At 40.6% G+C, this 25,827-nt stretch overlaps 2 protein-coding genes across 3 annotated transcripts in view; one reads left to right on the plus strand and one right to left on the minus strand.

The window, feature by feature from the left end:
* The window catches only part of LOC111249659 (uncharacterized), a 48,477-nt gene extending 40,127 nt beyond the window's left edge, over nucleotides 1-8,350 (minus strand). The window contains exon 1 of the mRNA XM_086986406.1: nucleotides 8,257-8,350. The gene's annotated coding sequence lies outside the window, so the exon portion shown is untranslated. The remainder of the gene's footprint in view (nucleotides 1-8,256) is intronic.
* Nucleotides 8,351-8,604: 254 nt separating this feature from the next.
* The window catches only part of LOC111249658 (uncharacterized), a 22,393-nt gene continuing 5,170 nt past the window's right edge, over nucleotides 8,605-25,827 (plus strand). Inside the window, exons 1-3 of one of the 2 annotated variants that reach the window (XM_022803799.2) lie at nucleotides 8,605-9,691; nucleotides 24,250-24,470; nucleotides 25,387-25,467. In XM_022803799.2, the coding sequence (XP_022659534.1) occupies nucleotides 24,267-24,470; nucleotides 25,387-25,467 (285 nt within the window). In that variant the 5' untranslated portion in view covers nucleotides 8,605-9,691; nucleotides 24,250-24,266. Of the gene's footprint in view, nucleotides 9,692-21,009; nucleotides 24,138-24,249; nucleotides 24,471-25,386; nucleotides 25,468-25,827 lie in introns of those variants that run through there. The other variant, XM_086986398.1, reaches the window with a different exon arrangement.

Consider the following 25,827-nt stretch of genomic DNA (forward strand, 5'->3'; position numbering starts at 1 on the left):
CGACCGTCACTGATTAGTGACGATCTTTTTAAATTACATCAATGTCAAACTAGCGTCCGACTCTTGCACTATGGAATTCTGTAACGTTATGTTTTCGGAACGGAGCTTTGCTGTGGTTCACAACAGATATCTTCACCAGCCGGGTTGAGGCCGGGTTTGTTGAAGATATCGCTGTTTCTAGTGTCGAGGATTTTCTTCTACGGGAATGCTAGGGAAAATGCTTTCTGCCTTGCAAAGATTACTGGCTTTCTTTCCTATCGTGGCCACCGAGTAGCTCTTAGTCCTTATCACCCAACCGAAAAATAACGGGCCCTATTTTTTCGTTGTTATTAATTATCTACTCATATATGTACTTACGTGATCTCTATAAATTTAACTGCTTATATTTTAGGTGATATTTGTTCACTTAATGTCCGTCAGTCAAAGCCGTAAAAGGGTCAGCCAAAAATAGAACAGACGGCCCCAAGTTTATATGTCGCCTGCTCGAGAAAATTTGTTCAGCAAGAAAAAAGCTTTTAAATGTAGATCACGGATATTAGATTGAAGCTAAATACGCAGAACGGCTCTTTAGTAAAGCCCGCTTTTGGGGCAGGCAGAATTCGACATTCATATTCTAGTGTGTGGGCTTAACCCAGTTGAGGTTCAGTTACGGTAAACTACTTATTAGCTAGTGCCACCGCTCCTTCTAGACTCTCTCTCTCTCTCGCTCTCTGTCTCTCTCTCTCTCTCTCTATTGAGCCAAGTATCTAGATAACAACGAAGGTACTTCCTTTTTTTTTCCCATAATGATATGATAACGGGTGTTGTGTTCGTGCTAAAAGTTGTCCCGATTCCTCTAATTTTTTTTAACCTCCCATACATTTTTTTGTGACGCATCACAAAGTATACTAGTTCGAACGATTTCCACTTGACCTTAGCGTTCTGTTAAGACGAGATGGGTCGCTTTTAACTTCGACACGCGATGAGGCTTCTACTCGACGCTACCTATTTACGCAGCATCTACCGTTCCTTTAGCCTGTCTGGTCAAAAAGTCTGAATGGTCTACGTTATACATCATCATCATCGGCTGGCGAAATTCGGGAAACGAGTCAAGTCTATGGCTATCACCAAAGAATAGTAAGCCCGGAAGCAAAGAGATCGTTTGGTACTGAAGAACAACGCTCAATGATCAGGTTCCTGTCATTCTGAGGTGACAGTGCCCGTGGAACTGACCGAAAAAAGGGGCGATTCAAGGACGATTTCAGGAAGCGATGGATTTGACAGCGGTGCAATCACCTCTAAAACGGAAATAGGTTAATTGAATACCTCAGACGAGGTGACTTAGACGGAAGAATGAGTTGCTATTGGCACGGAAGCTTTCGGGCAAAATACAACAGAAACGATGTAACTTCCTTAGACTGAACGTGGGATTTCCTCGAGTAGATGCTGTATCTAACGAAAACGATAGAGATAAAAAAAGAAAAAAGCCAAAAATGCTTTAAGTTTACGGACCGAGTCTAGGACGAGGTATTCCTGAGATCAGGCAAAAGAGCTGGGTCGAACAGGAGAGAAAGCGACTTCGGTAACCATGTCGAAGAGATTCCGGCTGACTGGATTTTGAAGACATTTGGCATCAAGCGATGTTGTTTGAAAAGAAAACAATCAAAGATGTCTGGAATTCCCGGAGAAACTCGCGGATAAAGCTGACGTCGACAACAGTGTGGTCACTTGACGGCTACGTACGATCAAGCAATAACCTTGGATGCAATCTTCTCTAGACTTAACATTCAGTGCTTTCAATTGCTCAGATGATTTATAGAATGCGATAAATGGCCTTGCGTCATCTTTTTCGGTTGATTCGTTATTCGAACAGGCCGTTGCTAACAACTTTAGGTGCGGTAACGCAATTCACAGCTAGATGGCTCCCTAGAGCGCGATACAATAAGGTGAGTACATCTAACGTATACTGGAATATCATTGTTCTACTTTATATGATTAAAAATCTGTTCAAGACGGGCCAAGCGTCTCCGTACAACATTTATCGTAAGGGTCGATAGTCGAAATAACTTCATCGACATCGCACGGGCCATGTGCAACACGAGGGCTTTAGTCAACAATGGTCAAATAAATAGACCCCAGATTATCGAAGCCATTACAGGTTCCCTCAGCATCCGCTACGACCAATTTAAATTATAAAACTGTGATAAATACAACTGTAAACGAGAGCTAACAGGAATTTTCCTGCCGCATAAATTTGTGAATCGTACTTCGACGAAGCTAGAATCAAAATAGAAGGGCTCGTTTTTGGACAAGACTAACCCTGTGCCCAATGAATATTTACTGTAGTATTAAATTGGTCCATTTTATCTCGTTTGCTTAATGCCACCGGACGGAGTGCACTCATCCCGCGACCACCGCCTCACGTATTACCGACGAACGACGTTTGATCTTCTATTATTGAGAGTTATCGAAATATTCTTACTTGATACATCGCGATCGAACGGTATCGGCAACGCGGGCTTGCCACTCTGCTTGCCATCAATGTAACAACTGAAAGTCGTCTTTGACAGTATTGTGCCTTAAAATGCCGCTAGCTCGACACCTTTTTTTTGCCAGATCAAGACTGGCCAAGGACATGATCGCTTCTAAACGTGTTCATTCAACAATTCGCTCCCATCGCGGCTCCAATTTGAAATCCAATAGCGCTCATAAATAATTTAAGAAAAATCTCTTCTATATTCACCTTGAATAGCTTTTTTTCCAATAGTAATAAGAGTTTTTTTTTTAATTAGTAACTACGAATGAAGAAACAGTAATGCGTATAGACCCGCTGAAGTCTCGCTTGAACACAAACCTAGCGGATAACGCTTTTGCCTGCTAAGCCTAGGGGTCGAGGCCGAGCATAGACAGAGAGACGCACGGTTTGTTTCGTGCTTGTGCTGCAAGCCAGTCAATATCTGTCTGATCGAATGTCTGACGGGACTACTTGACGTAAGACTCGAAACTAAGTAAGTCCTGCGAACATCCTTAACGAATGCTAGGCCAAGAGTGACAACAATGGAAGAATGCAAAAACTCCCAAGTGTGCAAAAAGGCTCACCGTTCGTCCTATCCGAAATGTCCAGTTGACAGTAAATGGAAAACAGCGACTAGGTCGGGATCAGGATGATAGGATCATCAGGCATGGCCTTTAAAACACTTTGGTGAATATGTAGGGCCTTTCAGTCTAATTACAATTACAGATATTTCGCTTTGTAGATATCTTAGTGGAATGGATTTTTCAAAGAGTCTGTAAAAATCGGCAACGTAGATATGTCGATCACGGTAGCCAATGAAAACAAACATTATAAGCGAATATTCGGTGGGATTCGTCCGGGGCAAAGACAATGCATGTGAAACACTTTTAACATGCTATAGATTTTAAACAAAGAAAGTTGAAATAAAATATCTAAATATTTTATGTATTTGTATTTATGAATCTTCCACAATAGGCATGCGATCAGATGAACTTAGTTTGCATATTGCATAATGGGGCTAAAGATGAGCGTTCGGACACGAATCTGTCGGGCACAGTTTCAAAAACATCCGGATTACTTAAAAATAGCCATAATAGACTACATTTAGATTTAGCTTGATAAATTTAAGCAGGAATTTTTTTTTTTTTTTTTTTTTGCTATTGTTAAGACGATCAACAGAAAATTTCCTTAATTGAAGAATATTAATGGTTCGTTAATGGTATTTTATGCATTTAGTTTCATGAATACCTGAAAGTTCCTGTTTTTTTACGAGGTGGCGAGGTTCGCCCTAATTCACCTTGAAATAATAGTACGCGCTGAATCAATTTTTTGTTTGAGAGCAATCAATTCATACTTCGTTTGTCTTTAGATGCTATCCGAGATTAAGAGAGAATCTTGCCAGTAAACCCGTGGAGACGGTGTAGTCTAGGCGGCTAATACGCATCCCTTTGAGTCCGTTACAACGGTAATCATGCGGTAAGGCAAAATGCACAATAGGGATTATGAACACCATGGCTATAATACAACGGTCTAGTAAATAATAAAATATTACTTTGGTAGTCGTCACGGTTACCGCGCAGGTGTTAGTTAGGGCTATTGAAGGAACCCCAGATCAGTCAGTCTACCAAGACCCATCCCGGCTAAACACATAAAAAAACAGTTTGTTGGGTCTGGAAGTTCAGAAGACGTGTTCAGACAAAGAAGATTGGTGAAAGTGTTTAGTGTTAAAGGTTTATAAATCGAGCGCATTAGAATCGCCAACGTTTTAAGGATTTCAAAAATATTCAGAAGATAAAAAGCTCACATTTGTGCGACGTTCGGAGCACATATTGACATCTCTTCAACGGTAGCTTTCTATTTATTTCCATCTGTATTTTAGTAAGTACGCATAAGTTGAAGGAATCGCAATAAAGACGCAATTCTTGAGACGGCTAATTTCGAATCATTGATGAAACAATAACAATAATAATAATAATAATAGGAAGAAGAAGAAGAAAGAGAAGAAGAACAAGAACAAAAACAAGAAGAAAAAAACAAGCACGATTAGGAGTAGCTGATTTAAAACAAGAGATAATCAGTTCCATGCGTAATTTCAAAGCAATGCTATTGTCTATAAAGGAACTCGTCTATATGCAGAAGGAGAGAGGCTACAAAGGAGCGGACCACGGACCGGGGCGATGTCAACATACCAAAAGGGTTACATACGTCTGATAGAGAAGAGACCTCAATGATCACTGAAGTTGACTAGCGTGCTGGGCTGATACAGCTGAGGACGCGCATCTAGTCTGGGTTAATCTTTCCACTTTAACGTGAGTGGCAGCGTCGTACAGTGACAAATAATGGCCGAGACAGGTTTCGATCTAGTGCTTTCTCGTTCTACTCGATATATAGCCATGTATATGCCGAGGCGCTTATGATTTACGGCCTTATATTACACGAGCATTGTATGAGATGAAGCCTTACAGCTCAAACGTATAGTCTACACACAGAGACGAAATAAGCGTTCTGCAGCAAATCTAGAAATTGAATCGTTTCAGGTAAATACCCACACTCAGACTATACAAATGGGTTGATTTCAGCCAATTAGGCTCATGACAGGCGGCAGGAATTGATCAACGTGTGGATGGACGTGTTTAGTAAGATGCACCAACAATAAACGGGTGGTTTGCCATTGAAGTTTGAAAATAATTCTAATTATATTAGGAAGTCACTCTCGTCTATACTATAAAATTCGGCCTGGCCGATAAACGTTTAAATAATATGAATGGTAAGTAACAAATCTGTACTTGTTTTTTATTGCTATCGCTTTAACACCACATCTCCGTTGTTTCTCGTAGCATGTTTATCAGTTACGAGGAATGCGGAGTTAATATTTTCAGTGTCGTCGGGCACGGAGCTTGCCAAGTCGCGTGCTTCACGTCCTTCCCCATTGACTTGGGCCATTCTGTTTTGCCGTTGGCCAGTTACGATCGCTTATGTAGATTCTTGGTAATAAATAACCATCGGGAACGCTGCCTTAAATCTTCATCTTACCGATATGTGTCGTCTGAACGCGGATGCCTCTGCAGAATATTTAACTTCTGTCCACGGATCAAACTACGCCATAACACTTGCGAACATATCTAATAGATGTCGCTGGATGAGAACACAGTATCTATTTTGTTCTTCGTACTGCTGATGTATTGAGGATTGGATAGAAGAGAAATTCTTCAATTCATATTACATCGATCGCTTTGAAATGGTTTCGGTGTTACACTGAGATCTATCTCCTCGTTACGATGACAAAAAATATAATAGTAATAATGATTATGATGATGATCAATGATTTAGGCTAGTTTCGCTTCGTACCAACGTGTATTCTTCCTTTAACACCGTTAGCGACTAGCTTTCCCGCATAGCATTCTCGGTCTCTTGCTTTGCCGTCTTGTCACAGCGTTCCTCTTCCACGTTTCACCCATTAACAACGCTATTAGTTCGTTGTTCCTCCAAGAAAAAAGAGGATCTTGGAGGCAAAACGCGTACGACGACATCGACGACTAACGGTTTCGATAACACCGAAAAATGCTTGAGGACAACAAGAAAAGTTAAACCACTACAACATCGTTATCTCCCGAATATTTTGGAACTGACTACAGGCACAATTTATTAACGTATATCGGTTAGTGTGTTATTAGTATTACATAATATCGTTTGTTTCGCGTAATCGGATTAACTTCTTTGAGAAGACGAATTTGTGGGCCCGGATTCTATTGGACGACTTTGTTGCTAACAGGTTGGCTCCTCTGGTCTTACTGTAGTCGCTGCTATTTGATCAACAGCGTCTCAGTATAGGCCTTTTTAGCCGTGGGGTTGGTTTCATGATGATCTTGATAACTCCTCTGATTTGGGATGCGATACCCTCATAGTAGACGCCGGTACAAACAGACAGGTGCGCCCCTGGCAATTGTAGCAGAGAATCGCACGCGGTGCTTTTCTGTTTCTTTTTTTAGGTTAGCCGTTCGAAATTTCCTCCCCGCTATTGCAAAACGCGCAGGCGCCAAATGTCAAACATGATGCTGCCATTGCCAGACGGCCTAGTTTCGGTTACCTAACCTTCAGGGTAGTCATCCCCATTGGAACAAAAATGTCTACAGCAAACGTTCAAGTTCTTTGGAACGTGAGCACTTTACAGTGGCCTTGCTGGCCGCTAATGACAACACTAAAAATTGTATCAATGTGCCAGGAAGCGGCTTCCTCAGTGGTAGGAGCGTTGAAGGATAAGGTATCCTAAGGAACAAAATATCTGGCGGCAGTTGTTTGCGTTTCTTCTTTTGGTGCTACGACATTTTTGTTTGTTAGTGGCTATAGGTCTCGTTATTTTTGTACATATAAATTACTATAAAGCATTATAGAGATCTGCGAACATGCGGAATAAAAATAATTACTTATCCGTAAACCCCCAGAACGCTGAATTTCTCTGCAAATCAATATCTTCGCCTAAAAATCATCAAGTTTTCACCGTTCACAGGTACGATTATTACTAGTAGGGAGCAGAAAACAGCTCAGCGACCTACCATCGGACAGAAAAATATTATAAGGCTTAGTAGCTAACCAAATAACCAGGAAGTTACTTTTCATTTTTACATGCAGTCCACAATCTTATTTTGCTAAGTTTATTTTTAAAATACAGTCCAGACGATGCCGACTGTAGGATACCACCTCCCGTAGCGTTAATAATTGAAACTTTTAAATGATTCATGAATAAACGCGAAATCGCGAATTGGCCTACGCTTAAAAGGCAGCTACATAACGTTACCGATTTCGACAGACATTTGTGGAATTAGTTGAACTAAAAGTTTAATCATTTCCAGTTATCTTAAGCAAGCTGCACGGCAATTAAAGAACTTCGATCCAACCGGTACCTAGCATACGATAGCTACGACTCTTAGGACCAGATCGCATTTTTCATTTTCAATTAATTTTTCTCTTAACCAATTAAAATACCAAGACGTTTTTAGGTCATCTTTCCCTATGTGACATGTTGCCTTAGGAGCGTCACTGAGACAAAATATGATTAGATAAGTTAGCTCTGAAATGAGCCGGATCTTAGATAGATTGTTCGCAGGACGTTAGCGACAGCCTTTACCAGACCGATACCACATGTAGAAGCTAAACGGTGGTGACGCCATCAAATAGCTCCCACACGTTTACAATAGAAGCAAGCGACACTCTCCCGGAATCTACGTGCTGCCTTTGCTGCAGCCGTCTCTGTCAAACGAATTTACGATTTTCGGTATTGCGCGTTCATTTGGCAGAAGAAATGAAATAACGGCTGCTACTACAAATTTCCGATCAACATCAATGTGCATGTATATGTATGCATGGCTTATAAATGCTCGCACCTGTGGGTAACAAAGGATTTCGGTGTTGACATGTTTGTCTGAATGAGCTCAACGATTTACCACTCGTTGACAACCTTACTAGTACATATCAAATATACTACAACACTGGAACACATATAGAAAGTACGCTAAGTATGATTTGAAAGCAAGACACAATTACGTCTTTGTCAATCATGGCAAAATGCTTAACACCCTCAAAGAATCATTTGCGTACGAAATCATTTAAGCTTAAAGCTTTCTAGCCTGCCGTTTGATCTCTCTTCGAAGACGAATCTTCGATCGCGGACCATGTGCTAGGGTGACCTGCTAGCTATCTAGGATGAACGCATGCATGATATAAAACGCGCTAAATAAATATAAAGCCAAACCGGTATAGCTTACTTTTCCACAGATTTCTAATGTGTTCCAGGCTGACGATTGTCGTACCTGTTGTGATTAAGCACAGATAGTGACAGTGTTAACGAACTGCAGTCGGGTTGCGGGGGCGCCTTTACCGTCGCTGCAGTCGCTTCGCAATCGGCTCCCGCGAATGAGGCGAGGGCTGAATCCGCAGAAGTGGAAAGAGGAGAGACGTTTGATGCTACACTGCCTGCGCGCGAACGATGATCTGATACGGTGATGAAGTTTCTGATTTTCGAGCTTCAGCCAGTAGTAGTTGCATCGAAGCTGTAGACCCCGTTTTTGTTGGTTGGTGAATGCTGCCTACTCTGTTAGCGTGTAGTTCTTCTTCCTCGCTAACGCTACTTGCTACCGTATAGCAGTCGCTACACCGCTACGTCGAGATCTCCACAAAACGAGTTTGAATCGAGTCACGTAACAAAAGGCTAGCTACAATCGAGAAGGGAGTCGTACACACCGTCCGTGATCCGAGAAGCTTGATTGTCAATAACGAAAGAACGAAGGATGTGATCCGCTTGTGAACCGGCGTCAACTGAGTTGTCCAACTCACGGCAGAGCAGAAAGTGCAACGTTCTCAGGGGTGTCAGATGTTGTCACACAATTAAAGTACTCGGATCTTAAACGTATTATCATCAGTCTAAGTGCAATGAGCGTACATCGGCTAGCTGCTAGTCGTAGCTCTTGGTTAGTTCCTTGTTTCGCTGTACAGGTGAACTACGAGGCAAGCTGCGCAGTTTAACTGGTCAACCCATTAACGTATAACCTTGTACCAACTTATGCGAACTTAGCGGTAGCAAAAAAATCCAGTACAGCAGTTTACAACAAATAACTAGGTAATTTCTCTTTATGTAGCGACGGCTTGCGGCAAGGAAGCAACGAACAAAGGTCGTCGTGTACCTTGTGCGTGTATAAAATTGCCACGTGACCACGGCAATTGTATTGACTGTTGCGTACGTACGATAGTGCGTTGGCTAGCGAACGCCAATCCCGCAGAAAATCTGCTTAAACTGGCGCTAAAGATGGGTTGCAATAGCCGCAGCGAGGAAACTACGTGAAGGCCATTTGTGTGACTCATAACAGTATCATCTTTGTCTTTGAGTCTGTCATCGTTGAGTTCGGACCACTCTTCTCCTGCAAAAGCCCATTGCTGTATCCGCCAAGTTCTGCTCTCTCTGAATGTCGCAATACTAAGATTACACAGATACGTGCTGGTAAGTGAGAGCTGACCTCCAGTTCGACTACGAATAACTTCTCAACTCACACTTGAGGACGTGGATGTACTTATTCTAAGGAACAGAAAAAAACGGGTAGGTTGCGGATTGAACCGAAGAAATCAACTGTAACCATCGTAGCCGAGGACAATCTTGTAAAAGTGTCATTACTGCATTTAGACGGTAGATACGGTAACCCCGAAAAGGTAAGTTAAATTCGATAAGCAGACCAAGAAACATCATAACCATTACAATAGATGTGAAAATAACTTAATAGATAGAAGTATCCTAATCATGAAACAACTACAAGTATACTTGTTTTTAGAAAATATAATAAATATAGTACATGTGTTTTCGGAACAAGGTCATTGAGAACTGTATTATACTTAGGACGTCTGATCGTGAAATCATTTAACAGACATTTGAGGCCCTTCGATATCATCTGTCCACTCAAAATAACGGCGCTCGGAATGGTGCAAACAATATCGTCGTAGTCTCAGTCGTCCAGCCGGTATTAATCGTGTCCGCAAATTTTTCATCACAATAAATCACATCATGTATTTTATGCGCTTTTATAGTTTAAGATGTTAGTTCTATATAAATCCAGATTTGTTACAAGTTGCTGCTTAGGGTTAGGGGGATTTTGTCTACAAAAGTCTTGTGAACGATATTATATAAATTTCTCTTTTGACAGTCAAATAGTACCTAGTTTAGAAGAGGAATTGGAGCATTTAGGACGCGGGTTCGGACATAGCGGTACGTTTCGAAGCATTGACGAAGTGCACTTCTAAAATGTGCTTGCGTGCCTTTTAGCAAAAATAGTTTGGACAAAAATAAAACCTGTTACATTTGTACCTGTTTGAAACAGGCGCAAGTTTGAAAAAACTCGGGAGTATTCCCGTCCAGTCAGATCTTCTTCATTTCTCCTCATGAACATATTTTCTGAAGACTTTGGACAAATATTAGAGAATTAAATATCATTGAATGCTACTCCATTTAAACAGTAACGATGATTTCTAATATCTAAAAGTGTCAACAACAACAATGAAATTCAATAAGATACGCATTTCCACGCAAAGTTTAAGAATAGAGGTGAAGTTAACGATCCACTCAAGGTACAGATAACAGAGCTTATGCTTAATCGCTTTCAAATTTGTCGAGTGGTCCCTTATAGCGACTTCGTAATAGTGTATGCTTATCGCCAAGGCCACCTCAGCCATTGAAATAGGCTGTGCCCATAACGTGAGAATATTCAGGACAACGCATTAGGCTTAATGGTTGAAGATCTAAAATGTATCGCTAATTAACTTAATAATAACAAGTGATTGATTAGATGCTCGCTAAATTCGTTACTTCAATCTGAGTTAAGAGTTTTTTATGCTTTGCCGCGCGATGCCACGTCTGCGCGGCAAATGCCATTTGATCATTCACCGCGATTAAGGCGGCTTCAAATCACTAATGATTTCTAAATTATTCCTTTTTTAATTCGGCAAAGCTTAAATACGCTGCCTAGAAATTCCAACCGAATTCTATTCTGGGCTGACAGCAGGCCAAGAATCTTGAAAATGCAAGTTCAAAAAGGCGCCAAAGGTCTTGACAAGGCTAACTGTTCAAACTTATGTAATAGGCAATTGATACTTTCATTTCTAAAAAGGCCGCTGATTCTTGTAGCAGAAATATTAAAATAAGTGTTTATGACATTTTGTCGTATATGTCGGACACGTTATGACGATCTTTATATCTAAACCCAATTGAGGGCCGTCCAGTTTAAACGTGCTAGGTTTTTCTCCTACTGCTCAGAAGCCGGATAAAAAGTAGCAATAACGTAGATAGTGGGTCTCAAATACAAGAAGTTTTTATAAGACGAAAATATTAAGTAATAGCTGATATATTACATCTAGTACATCAGCGAATAATCCGTTTGACCAGGTGAAATTGAATGAGTTTGCTTACTGTGTTACATCAACCTGTTTTTGGAAATATGCAGATTGGTCGAATTAAGTGGTTGTTCGCGGACGGGATACCGGTATAGCGCTCGCAGTGGTTTATTTGGTTCCAACTGACAAACCGAGAACGTAAACAGTCATCGTCGCTTTTATTTGATTGACACGTAAAAACGGAAACGTCGCCGATACGTCAGCGAACTTCAGCATCCTTACGGGAGCGAAGAGCACTAATGATTTTCGTAGTGATAGCTAATTTCGTAGCTAAGCCCATAGCTTAGACTAAACGCGTGGGATTAACACGAAAATTTCTGAGCCCTTAGCACAGTTGCCCTCGTCAAATTGTGCAAGGGCTGTACAGATATTTGTTAACACAGAGCTTCGACCATGGAAGAGAAGATCACCATGGTGCAGTGTGCTGCGGCACATTTCTACGGCGGCACAAAGTAAACGCACAATTACACTGAGCTAATGCAGTAGGCGATTTTTTTATCTTATTATTATTATAGGCGATTTAGCGGAATCTCTAACGGAAAGCAGACGCCATTTTTTCCTCTATGTAAATATGGTTGTTTTTGTTGATTTTTCAATGGATGAAACATTAGTTTTTCTTGCTTTTAAGGCAAACGGTATATTCTTTGCGTAAACCCATCAAGTATAAATCCTCAAAAAGCCAATGACGGCAAACTTCCGTTTGTATGAATTCTATTTGTTCGTTAGAAAACATTATAGACGAATCGTTATGTAGAATATCATAATAATGATTATTTCAGTGGTAACGAAAGCAAATAAAACACCAGATGGGTAGCAAATGCCAATACAAAGTAATTTGTACACAAGCTGCCCTTTGCCAACGATTTTCTCCTCGGTTATTGGATAAAGTACACGTTTAAGCTATCTGCCTAATTTTTTGCAGATTTCGCTTTCGGTTCATGTGACTAGCATCATTACTGTGGATAACTGTTAGCTGCTGGTGATGTACTGAACAACCAGTCTGAAGATTGGCTTCGGCATAGATGTGCCACAAGCTATGACATCTGAATATTTAGGATAAGTGAAATCGGTAGAAATCCATTATCGCTTCCGGTGCGGCTTTTGACGATATGGTTAGTTGGCTAAGGTCGACTTCTACCTCACTCTTTTTGATCTGAAACTTATCAGTCACAAATCTGAAGAGGGGTACGTGGAGTACCTAAAATCGATTTGTTGAATTCATAAGCTTGGTCGAGGTGAGGTCGATATTTTTAACGTGATTCATCATAAACAAACATTCTGCTGCTGCTGCCGCTGCCGCTGCAGCGGAATCTTCGACTCTATCGTTCTATACTTGACCTCTTCCAGCTTTTGACGAGTTAAGTAATGGATGCTGTAATTGAAGCATGCATGCCTCACGCATTTAACGTGCGACGTATTGGTCTGAAATTTCGCTCAGAAGGTTGACTAGTTCAACTGAAACTTTTGCTAGAAAAGTAAATCTTTCCAATGGACAAAAATCGCGTCTATTATTTAGGCCGCTGACGGCCTGTCAACCGATTCAACGTTAGGCAACATGATACACAAACAATGCGCACTATAAAAGCGCCGTGAAGTAACTTGACTTTCAACGAAGAGTCGCGAAACGACTAATGGTTATTCCGAAAGATCTCAACGTATTGACGCTTAGAGCATTCGATAGTTGTGTGACCGCTATAGGATAAATTAGCCATTTCTGTAGCAGCAAATGACCGCCGTTCGATGAGTAAATTCATTGTTTGGTTAGGCCTCTTGCGTTAAGTGGCACCATCCAAACTGGCCTATGGCAGCCCTACTTCTGTGTGACTTCAAAGTTCTCGGTTCGTTGAGTTTGATGAAGTTTAAGACACCGCACCTCAGACGATAAACGTCGTTACGTATTTACAATCAGCAACGAGTGATATGCCCTATGTAACGGGAAACGCAACAGGTTTTACAGTGTTTGGGCCTAGACGGTATGTTCAGGTCACGAAAGCAAGACCTTACGTTCATGCCGTATGAAGACAGCCATTATTACAAGGCCAGTTTCTTTTTTACTAGCCAACCAATGCAGAATCGAGACGAACCTGAGCGCCAAATGAATAATAATCCAACGCAACTGGATGAGTAGGATTTAAGACGACCAGTGTAGCCGTAAGCGTCACTCGCAGATGCCGATAGTAATACTTACTACAACTTCCGTTTATACCACTAAAAAGTAACAAACAGCACTTGAGACGAAGATATCGCCTCTAAGCATGAGCTTCCTTAGTCCATAGGCACGGTGGCAAGGTGTAGGGAGCCCTCCTCACTTTATCGGTTCTGTTTAATTTAGACGTACGACCAGGTTTCCACTTCAAGTCTAATAAGTACTAACGCTATATCATTGTATTTAAGATTCACTAATTCCCAAGAGGTACAAGTAATATAAAAATTTTATCATCATTGCCGAACGCTGTTTTAACCCAACAGTTCATAGCAATTTACTAAAGTAGCATATTCTACGGACTATACAAAGATAGAGCAGAATTGAACTAAGTTCGCTATTCTTATCGACGGCTCTGTGCCTACATCATTCAGAATAAGACGCCCTCTTATTGAAAGTAATCGTCTCTTCATACTGTACCCACGTCCTCAAATGTCAGGATTTTTTTACTTTACACATTTTCCTAGCGCTATAGGTTGAGAATATCGTTGAAGCAAAAAAAAAAAATGCTTGTATGTTAAATTCGACTATAAGGTTATTCAATACGCCTTGGTACCACTGTTCCGCAAACCCAAAGATCGCCTATAAGATCATAATTATCGAGACCGGAAACCTAACTTGAAATTTAAAAAAAAAAAAAAGAAGACTGGGAAATATTTTGCTCTGCAACATTGTTAACACTCATTTTGTTCGTTGAGCGCTTCCAGCTCCCACTTTAATTGGTCGCGAGTTGTGTAGAATGTTCGAACTACAAACAGATATAATGGCTTATTCTTCCGTAAAATTTGGTTTAGTTGACATTTGGATTGGCTCTCGTATTTATTTGTCTCCAGAAAAGTTTTCCTTAACCCGATACGCCATTTCGAGCCCATGAGAACGTACGAGACTGCAGAAAACGTTCTCCGACCATAAGACGAACCAAGTTTCCTCTTATTTTCAGTTAACAGTAGAACTTCATAATTTTATTTCGTAGCGGCATCGTTTCTTCCATAAATTCACCCAAAAGAGAACACCCCATAATTATCAAGTGTATGAGAGAAGGTTTTACCGAAAGCGCGTCCCACTTCGTTACGAAGCCTACGACGCTTTACGTCCTGTAAAGGGCACTTTTGCAAGCGTAGCGCAAACGTTACTGGCCCATCACATGACCTACAGGCTTTCCCAAATAGCATGATGGCGTTAGACGGCGTTATTAACCTATTGAATGTTAAATGGAAGAAGAACTGTTCGATCAGAGAGAAACCGACTTATCAGGGAACAATTTTTGCCCATGGCCATGCCAATAGCAACCTGTGACGTCCAGCTTCTCCAGTTCAAACTCCAACATGCGGCTCGTTAGTACTGCTTTCGATCCCGATAAAACAAAAATCTTACCTTGACGCAGTCTAATAGGTTAGTGTCCGACAAAACGCATTCTCAACCGCTCTATCTATAGCCAGCTTGTTAAACCTAAAACATGCATAGCCGAAGACTTAGTCAATCTGAACGCACGCGAAGTCGAATTCTTTACGGATGACCAATACAATTTAAAAAACTCCGCTCACAACGGGGGCATTGTCATAGAGCGTTTTCAGAATTCAGGTCATAAAAGGCGCAATCTCTTTTCGAACCAAGTACGATACGAATGATATTGAATCTCTTAAACGGTTATGGACAAGCCAATAGCGTTTGCTTTTTTTCTAGGGGAATCAGTCGAAAGAATGCCAATAGAACATCTGGGTATTAGTGGAGCAGTAAGCGCTATCATCGCAGGTAGGCGCGCACAAAATGCCGTTTAGCCCACTCCAGCTTTATTTGTTAGTCTGTTCGAAGTCGCGTAAGCAATAGGCCCTAATTTTTTCTGGTACGGATGCATGGATCGCACTGTGGACAACCAACGCGGATTAACTGTCTCATGTTTTGAGATAAAACAAAATGGAGACGGCCAAGGGTAGGCCAAAGGTACTTTCTTTCTAGTTGGAAACGAGCCTGCTAAATTCGTCGAAGGTAGCGCCCATTCACCCATAGCGTATTCGATATTCACAACTAATTCCCGATGGGCTACATCATATAGGTTCCAAAGAATATCTGTATTTGTAAGAGGCACGGCTAAAGTCATTTATGTGAATAGTAGTTTTTACTTATTATTTATATGTAATTCGGTATGTTAGTATCCTTGGGATTTTATAATATACAGTAATAGACCAAGCTAGACGTTTGCCACAGTCCTGTCGAAAAGTCTTCAAAAGTCGTAAAATCCTGACTTGACGCTTACGATAGGGCAATCGGTTGCCTTTATTAGGAAAGTTTTCTATGCCAAGTCCTCCTGATGCGTAACATTTAGTTAGCTACAATCTTTAGGTCAGATATGATTTGGTGGTTGTCTAGCGCAGATCACTCTGGCCACTCTGCTGGAAGTCCAGTATTGAATTAAAGGCAAAAATAAATTGGTTGCATTTCTTCAGAATTGTTAATTAAAACAGCTGGACGAATGCGATTTCTTTCATGTTATATGGCCTATCGAGCTGGGACAGAGTAACGTTTTGAAGTGTTTGCAATGGCCGAACTGTTTTTGAAGTTCCAAAGACCATGATAAACGAATGATAAACATTACTTGGACGACTCTTGGTCTTTGATTCCAATCAAGCTTACTAGAATGCTTTGCTTTGGTGCATTAAATAGGTTAACCAGGTGTACGTAGTAGCGCAGAACCTTGAACATAACAACCCTATTTACTACATGGTCTGAACCTTGTGAACGGCCACTCCGATGTAACACAGGCTACGCTCGAAACATCTGGAAATGTCGTATTATTTTGTTCATTCAATGGCATTTCAGTAAAATGCCGGACAGCATTAGGGCGTTCCTCCCGAGATTTACTGGGGTACAGTGGTTCGTGCAGATACGGCATGACAAAATTTCACGCAGTATAGTGAGAAATGAACGTCAAACTTCTTGAAGTAGAAGCGCTACAGAAAGATAAAAAGAGTCGTCCATTTTGATCCGCGTGCTCGCGGCGATGAGCGTCACTTCTCATCATTTTTAGCCATCCCTCATAGAGAGCACCGCTATGAAAACCCGTTGAGCGCTGGTTTTACCTACGAAAACAGATACGCTGTCTCGTGATATTCACCCACAGATGTAGACATCGCATTGGATCTGCTCACACACGGATATTCCTTCACAAATAGCGACAAGATAGGACTACCCCAAGCGGACGGAGAGACCCAACGCCGTCATCACCGTCCGGAAGATTTTTCGTCTGGGGCCGTGTTACTCCGGCTTTAAGTCACGCTCGGATTTTGTGTCGGTGTCCGCTAATCAATTTCTGCCTCAAGGGATCGAGCCGCAATATGGCACATAGTTGCTCAGTAATCTTTGAGCTGCGAGAAGTACCCATGCAGTCATCCCGTATCGTTGGAGACTGCCTAAGCTGCCACTGCTATCTTTTGGGACTTCGAATCAACCATAAGCGAGCCATAAGCGACCATAACCAACCGAAAGCGCTCTGATATGCAGGCAAGCGAATATGACTATGCTAGTTAGAGAAGTGGGGCGACGAGCCTTCTGCGGTACCGTATTGAAGTACAATGAGTATTGCAGAAACTTTCGGCGAGGATTGCTTTCAACGCTTTAGGCCACAAAATGAACTATAAGCCCTGCCGGTGTCGATCAGACCTAGACTTAAAATCGCTATCTTTTGCTTTGCGTTACTACCTGTTTCATCGGTAAACAAACCTGTAGAAGAGCTGCGGTGAAATATTTCACCTGGCTCTTAGTGCAGATTTGGCCGAAACGCCATGTTACAAACAATTTAATCTTTTTATGGTAGAGTATTGTCGGAGTTCCAAAATAAAGGTCAGCTGTGTGTAGCATTAAATAATCGTGTGTTAAAAATTTTGTTGTGGGCCGCATTACTATGACTATAGATTCGCCAACACTTTCACGAAGGCCTTGAATTTGATTTGTAACATTGTTTGTTGCCGACTTTATAGAGTTGTTCTTAGATATAAATCAATCTACAATGCTGACCGCCCGCGACTCAAAGAGGTACCCTAGTTCTGAGAAGACAGCGCAGCATAATTGATATTTTCTATTTTCCTATGTAAGCATTGTAGGTCTACAGCTACGAACTTATAGTATAAAAAGATGTGCTTGAAAAGGATACTTTTGTTTGTACAAGGAACGTACTTTCCAGCAACTGCATTTCTAAAAATTGGTGAATTCCGATACGAGGGACAAGGCCTATTCTAGTACTGCCAATGCAGCAAGATATCGGGTATCTGTATATTCGGCCCATTTTGCCGGCCATCTACCCTGGGCCTACTCGAAAGCTGCGGCATTTCCGCTCGGATTGGCCTGAGCGCTCGAGGGCCTCTCGGAATCCCCCACCCCAATGGCGTCATGATGCCTAGTATCGTCCACAGGGGTTCCGGTTGCCTGGTAATCAAAATCATTGCTATGTAAAATACGATTACAAACGTTTTTCAGAATTAATCAGCTGCTTTCACAGCGCTGAAACCAATTTATGAAACAGGAGTGCCTGGCAGGCATCTTAAAGAATTAACCTTTTGGTCATGAACGCGAATTATTCTTGAGTTGGGAAATTTCTAGATGACAGCATCGATTTTCGCATGCTTCCTGGCCCTTGGACAAACAAAACTAAATAGTACTGTCTATTTTAAAACGGAAAAGATAAAAGAACAATTGCACAAAAGATCCTCTGAATTATATTTTACTCGTAATTTTCCTTCCTCAATATATAGTATTATGTAAATATTGTTTAAGGAAAACGACGAACAAAGAATATCCTACTGGAGATTACTTTCGAAACGACTGAATCTTAAATAATCCGCTATAGGATTTTTTTTAAACATAAACATTTTGTGTTTAGGACAAAAAGCTATTAGGCCGCAAATTGAGCTTACGAATAACTAGAGGAAAACAATTCGCCGTTAAATAAAGACGGCTGGCTTCACTATTAAAGAAAGCTATCATTTCAGTGTATCTCCAGATGAAAATACAGTTCGGCATTTTCGGCAGCCATTTCGGTAGACTTTCATTAGTTAATGCCATGCACTTACAACGATTTGATGTGGCAATCGAGAGCCAACTCCCAAAGTCCCCAAGTCAACCTTGATGCTGGCAACAAGACCCTCTTCCGCCCACAACAATGGTGAGGGGCAACTCGCTCATCTTCAGCTCGATGAGCCCCATAAAAGAAATGAACAGCTGTTCACTTGTTACTATACATATAATAGCAGTAATACCAATAATAACAGTCATGTAACAACATTCCGCCTTACTATTTCATACGACATATATATGTCTGTCTTTTCGGTATATCGGGATCGTACAAACGCTCCTTTGCTGTCCATATATATATATATATATAGTATAGCAGTATATATAGCAACCTTATAGCCGGTGCAGGAAGGAACCTTGCCGCTAAATTCCACTGCAAGTTAATTAACAGAGTTCCGAATCAGGTTTCGCAATTGAAGGCTTCGATAGCATTTAATTGTCGACTCATCAGTGCCAATGCCCCTGACATGCACAAAAGACTATTTACTCGTAAGCCTCCCAAATTTACCTTACCTAGCTTAACATGACAGGGAACAACACGCTAAACCATACAAACGGGAACCTAAGCGGATATGTATTAATTTTAAATAGCCATCAGGATTCAAAAAATATGGCAGTGCGTAGATCACTCCCAAGTTGACCCGTTCAATCGCAGATCAAACATACGTTGCGCACATATATTTGTTTGCTATTTTTATATGACTTATATATGTACATGCCTTGCATGTACACTGAATGTATACGGCGAACGAATATGGGCACTTATCCACATAGATCACGGTTAACTCAATCGCAGTCATATGCTTGCTCGTACCCCATCAGCCCTGGCATTAGCAGCATCATTATGTATCGTTTACTTCACCCATCAACCGATAATCATTGCCTGTACGTTGTCACTGGGTCCCCTTTTTACATTACGCTCGTTCGACCGACGATGAATCTTCGAATACTGACTGAGAGATTTGGATGAGCGGATAAATCTGTAGTAGGCTCCAGCAGACATAAGCTTACTGCACGTACAAACAGCTCTTGGTCAATAGCGGGCGGTAACAGCAGTACAGTTCACTATGGACGGAGACCTCGTCTTTTAGTGTGACGCTCAATTGTTGTTGTAGTCTATTTCCCTTCCATCTTCGCTTCGCGTAGCTGTGCCGTTGTCCCGGCCTCTGATCGTGCATCTGATGGACATCATCATGTGCACCGTGCAGCACATGTCGATATTTTTGCGTTTTTCTCTCGCTCGCTGTCGTAGCCGTATTGCCGTGTTTTGCGTATCGGCTTCTGCTGTGTCGGAAGCGTAGGTGGGAATGAGCAGCTGAAACTCCCCCGCAGGTCGCCGAAATACCAAAATTCGGACCACGAAGTAGAAGTAAATGGTAATAACGGTTTTACACAGTTGCCCGTTGCTACAATCTGGATGAATGAGATACACTGAGGTCTCAACTGTCAGTAGAAATGCATTGAAAATAAAGTAGTATTTTTAGTAGATCGAATGTAATGCGATTACTACTGAAACTTATTCGACCGGGATTGTGCTCATGGACTTGGTACCGTCATGTCAACATATTCGAAATTTTCCAGTGAGAATGGTATTCTGATTCATATCCATTGTCGACATAACCATCGTCAACAGAATTTACGAGCGAAGTACAAGTAAGAATTCACTGAACTGAGGAACCAGTCGACGCGTGGATAGGTTTTACACGAGGAAATTTCACTACTAGGTCTATCCTCCATCAATTAATTGAATACTGGTTCGTGGAGCCTCTTGTGCAGTACAGTTTATGTCCAGATCCATTGTTTAGAAGGACATCTCAGCGGCCTTTTGTAGCTTCCGACCGATACACATAATACCCTCCTATAATCACACCAGAAATTAGATCAATTTGAAGAGCGCTTAAGTGTTTAACTGAATTTTCTGCAAGTAAACTTCAAAAACGTTAATGCTGCTTAGTTAGCTTGCCAAGAACATAATATCTCTGTTATAAAACTGTCTCATGACAGCTGTAAATGGTTTTTGGATGCATATTATTAATAGTGAAATAATAAAAAAAGAGTAGTTCCTAATAGGCTTTTTTGAAGTTGAAAAACTGGCCAAATATTACATTATATATATGTATATATATATACATATGTAAATATATATATAGTAGACTTAAGAAAAAAAACCATTATCAAGGTTCCTATTTAAAGGCAGTATCTACTGCTCTGTTCCGCAGATTTACAGTTTATATGGCTTATAAGAGATAGTTGTACTTTTCAGCTCACTAATTATACACTTTTGTGTTATTACTATTATTATTGACGACAGAATGTGGTGCTAATTATTTATTATATATTTACGTTACTGTTTTCGATAATCTCTGACTGACATTAACGCGAAGCGGATAGTGGCCAATTCAGATATACCTGCCTTTCACAGATTATCGTTGCCAGTTTATTCAGTACTACCCATCGACACAAGCTACCGCTATTCGGTGTCAATGATAGTTCCGCTGTTGTTCGACTCGCCCACACGTGCGCTATCGATAGCCGCGCAAAGTCAAACACCGCTGTCTCTGTCATGGTTTCGTCCTATCGGCTTCAAAGCGACGGTTTAAGTCGAAAATAAGGACGGGTTATATGGGCGGTCCCTGGTGGCAGTAGTGGTGGCTTCATCAAACCCCTACAACATATCTCAGTGTGTACATCATATCTATGTAACGAATGGAAAAGAACGGGTCTGAAAGCGCTCCTCTCTTTCTGGCTCCTTTTCTTTGCCATCGTCCATTGGATGAACATGAATAAAAGATACGATTCGTATTACGTTCGTTAACGCCACAGGACGAAAGATAACGTGATATGGGACAGCGTTACTGGGCCTTAGTCGGTCATTTCGGGATCATCAAGTGACACCGAACCGCTGGTCGTTTTTTGAATGATTAACAGGAAAATCATCACCGAAGCGTTGGGTGGCACGAAACTGTTTCTGTTGGGCAGCTAAAATGCTAATAGAACCGGTTTGAGAATAACCTCTGTAATTGAAAAAGCCCTCTCTAATGTTAACAGACAACATTCGTGACGGAAGTAAGTGGTTGGAGATGATGGAAAAAATAAATTTAGTTCACGTACACAATCATACATCCACATAAGACGTACACAAACACACATACGCTCTATACCATTGTAGTAGTTGTTCTGGTGCGTTTGGACTTGGATGAGCTTTTTTTAACTTCTTATTGGTATTTTTAGGGGGCGATCAGATCGTAACAACTGGCTGGAAACGCGCACGCGTTACATCAATGAGCGTATTATATTCAATTTTTAAAAACTGCTTTTATTATAGCATGTAGAGTTGCTCCAAGAACTTATTCCATGGAAGCTAAAGAAAGCATCTGTGAAATTCAAAACTTACAACAAACATTAGTTATAGCAAACAGGCGAACCTACCGCGGCTGAACTTAAAGTACCTCACATTCGATCAGCATTAAAGGTTTTCCTTACTTTAAAGCCACATATCTTAGGTAATAAGGGTCGCGTCGCGTAGCGGGGCAGCGTCGCTATGCTTGAAGCTTGACATCTGACAATACTAAATGTACTAAGATTGTTGGCATGCCTTTATTCGAAATCAAGATAGAGTGTACTCAAGATGAGTAAAATTCGTGCAGAAGTTCATTATATTTTACAATTTTATTTCGAAAAAAGCACAAATGCTGTCCAGGCCCATAAAACAAGTGCCTCTTACGATCCAGACGCGCTATCTGAAGAAACAGCCCAAAGATTGTCCTCCAGTTTTTGTTCAGGACATTCCGATGTGGAAAATGTATCTTTGACGAAATGAAATTGGTGAAATGATTGATCAGCAGGTGAGTGGCCATTTTCCAGTTTCAAACTTCTTTGAAAGGAGCTGGCTACAGAGAAAGATAGGTATTCAGGTGGCGCACGACTCGATGCAGAAAAAATACTCGATTATATATCTATCTGCGAAACTCTGTACCATTTTCACGGCGCATAACTGTCGGTGCTGAGAAGTGTATCATTTACCACACTGATGGAAGCTAGGGAATGATGTTTTGTGAGTTGCTGCCATCTGAAAAAATGATTGATACTATCATCAGCTAATAGGATTATAGCAAGGTATTAAACAAAATTGACCCAAGCTAGCAAACAAAAGGGACGCCTCTAGACCACATACATATTTAGCCACTTGACGAAAATTGTGAGCGGTGGGATTGGAAATTTTAACGAATCTGCTGTATCACTCGCACTATCTGTTTCGGTCTTTATAAAGCTACTCCGTTAATTTGGTTTCAATCGTTTCAAAATTTACTTGTCACTATTTTTACAGAATTTTTACAATGATGAGACTACGATCTTACCAAAAATAACGAAAACTCATTATTTACGATAGCACATATTTCGTTTACTAATATTGGTGTCAATATGAAGGACAGTTTTGAAACTGTCTGTACTTTTTTGAGTATCTAATATTCATGGTCTTTCTTTATATATGGTCTTCTCTCTATAACCACCAGCTTCATGAAGGCGTTGACGAAGAATGCGACTGTTAATCTGATTAATGAATTAAGTTTGTGCATTGACATACGACGTTGGGGGTAAAGATTTATTCCAAGGTATCACTGTTACCATCTGAGAGGGGACGGAGGGAAAACATCTGATGGCAGAGGTCTTCAAACAATAACACTAACTTTTTCTATAAATAAAAAAATTTGACAATCCTTCTGAGATAATGCTAGAATTCGAATGACGCTTATCAGGCAGAAAACGACTCGTTGATTATTTCACGACAAGGCCTTCCTAATAAGACATAGTAAACCTTAAGTGGTTTTGTTATCGTTTTTGTCAAGACAACTGATGAATTTGTTAGTATCTACAAGCTGCCAACAATAAACTATTCGTATAATCGGCGCACTCTCTGCATAGGAAACGTTAGCCGAAAAAAAATCAGACCATTTTTATTTGAAGGACACTAATCATACATATGTTGTCAAATACAGTTACTGATGTGTGCACTGAGACATGTTTTCTTTTACTGGACGTCAGATCATCGATAGAACACAGATGCCTAAAGTGTCAAATGTTAGATACATAGTTCTGAATACCTAACTACTCTTTGAAGTTAACGTACAATGTAACCGCGGCCAGCTGAGAGTGATTGTTTGATGTATGGAACTAAGCAAAAAAAGAGGCCAAAAACAGGAGAGATACCGTACCTGAAAGGACGCGTTCGCCCTTCTCTGCTGGCAGGAATGATCAAGAAAACATTTATTGAAAAGCGATGTTAGCGGAGCCAAAATATCCTTGTGACTACGAAATGTCTCATCTAATCCTTCGAGAATCGTCTTGGAACATTTCATTTTCGTACATAAAATTAAAAAATAAAGCATATTTTTATCAACACGTAGCTAGCGCCCGAATATCTCCCATTTCAAGACGACGTACCTCCAAGTAACTTGTATTCGTATATTTATTAATAGGCTCTTGTCGATTATGTTTAATTGTAACAGCGAGTAAATATTTTCTTGAGGCACCCTAGTCACGATATCTTCTCCTTTCGCAGGTACCGTTCTGTTTGCGATGTGCTACCTGTTAAAAGTAATCCTGCTTACGGGTGCTCTCGCCCTCCCTGCCAGCCCTGCGCCACTGGGGTCGCCGGAAAAAAATTCTCTCTCAGGATCGTCGACTAATTCATCGTTGTCCAGAGCTCCGACAGGAACCGACACACAAACCTCATCCTCATTAAAAAAAACATCTTCTCAAAGAGGCGTCTACGTCAATCAGGTAACAAGAAAAAACTTTTTATATTTAAATCTGTGGCTAATGATCTCGAATTCAGTGGCCGAGTCACTGTATAGTGTTCATAATTGCAAGCGATAACAAGACATCATCAGGAGCGGCATTTTGAAAGAGCCAGAGCTTTTCAAGCGAATAAGTTGAATACTCGTGGTCGCCCGTTCTCTTGCATTACTGCTCGCTAAGCCCGTTGCAACTAACACAGAACGCAGGCTATCTTTGCATAAGTTGCTTTACGTTGGTACATTACTAACGTATTGTGAGCTCAATATGTCGTATTTTACTTTATTATTTCGATATGGGAAAAACCTCTTATTGTTGACCTGCAGCGATACGGGATATTTACGTGATCTACTACTTTATTCTAATGATAGTTCTAGATTTAGAACAATAGGTTGGTAGACGCTTCTAGATATTTATGTTTTTACCTAAGTCCGACTATGGTGATAGACTAAACACGCACGGCATATTATATTTGGAGTAACAAAATCAAGAATCTCGTTACCGGGACCATTGGTAAGGTATAGAGGTCTTCTATACCCATACAAATATATGATGTGATAACTCACATAGGTAAACGCATATTGCTAGAAAATATTTACACTATAAGACCAAACGAGGATAAAATAATGGGCGCAATTTGTCTCAGCTTAAATCATCTTCTATTTAAGTGTTAGCGTCGTACTTCCACAGAATTGATTGTATTATAGATTGAATTTGAGAACCTCAATGAATCGGTTCATCATGATTTCACTGAGTCATGGAATCTCAATGTCTATAATTTCATAATTTGGTAAAATTACCCCTTTTGCTTTCTGCTTCTGAGAGGAATATCGCACACAAACAACATACATACAGATTTGTTTTTCACTATTTTTTTTTTTTTTATCACTTCGGCGTACAGGTCGTGTTTACGAGAGCTTCGCCGCCAACACGATCAACACTGGAAAACGAAGCAGCCGACGCATTTGAGTTACCAGAAGAGGTAGAGTTCGCTTCTAAATATATCATTTGCTCTAGATTGAATAGATAGATATCTTATTACGAGTTGGCTTAATATAAGGTCAGGTTCGTATTATGTTGTGTGCTAAGATACGTGACACTTGCCGATCTCAAGGCTCATAAGCCTAGTCATGGCTAATAGTAAAATATAGTTTGAATAAAGAACGGCCTAAATATGTCCAGTCAAATGGCTTTGCGTTCTAGAAGAGTCCATCGTAGGTGTAATAAATTAAGCTAACGGTTGGACAATCGTAGTGAAAACATTGAAATGAGTCTTTTCAATTTCATATTCAAATTTTCAATAAAATAAATCAAATGAATAATTGAAAATAAGTTATATATA

This window comes from Varroa destructor, unplaced genomic scaffold (assembly GCF_002443255.2).
Source record: "Varroa destructor unplaced genomic scaffold, Vdes_3.0 BEIS01000004.1, whole genome shotgun sequence".
NCBI lineage: Eukaryota > Metazoa > Arthropoda > Arachnida > Mesostigmata > Varroidae > Varroa > Varroa destructor.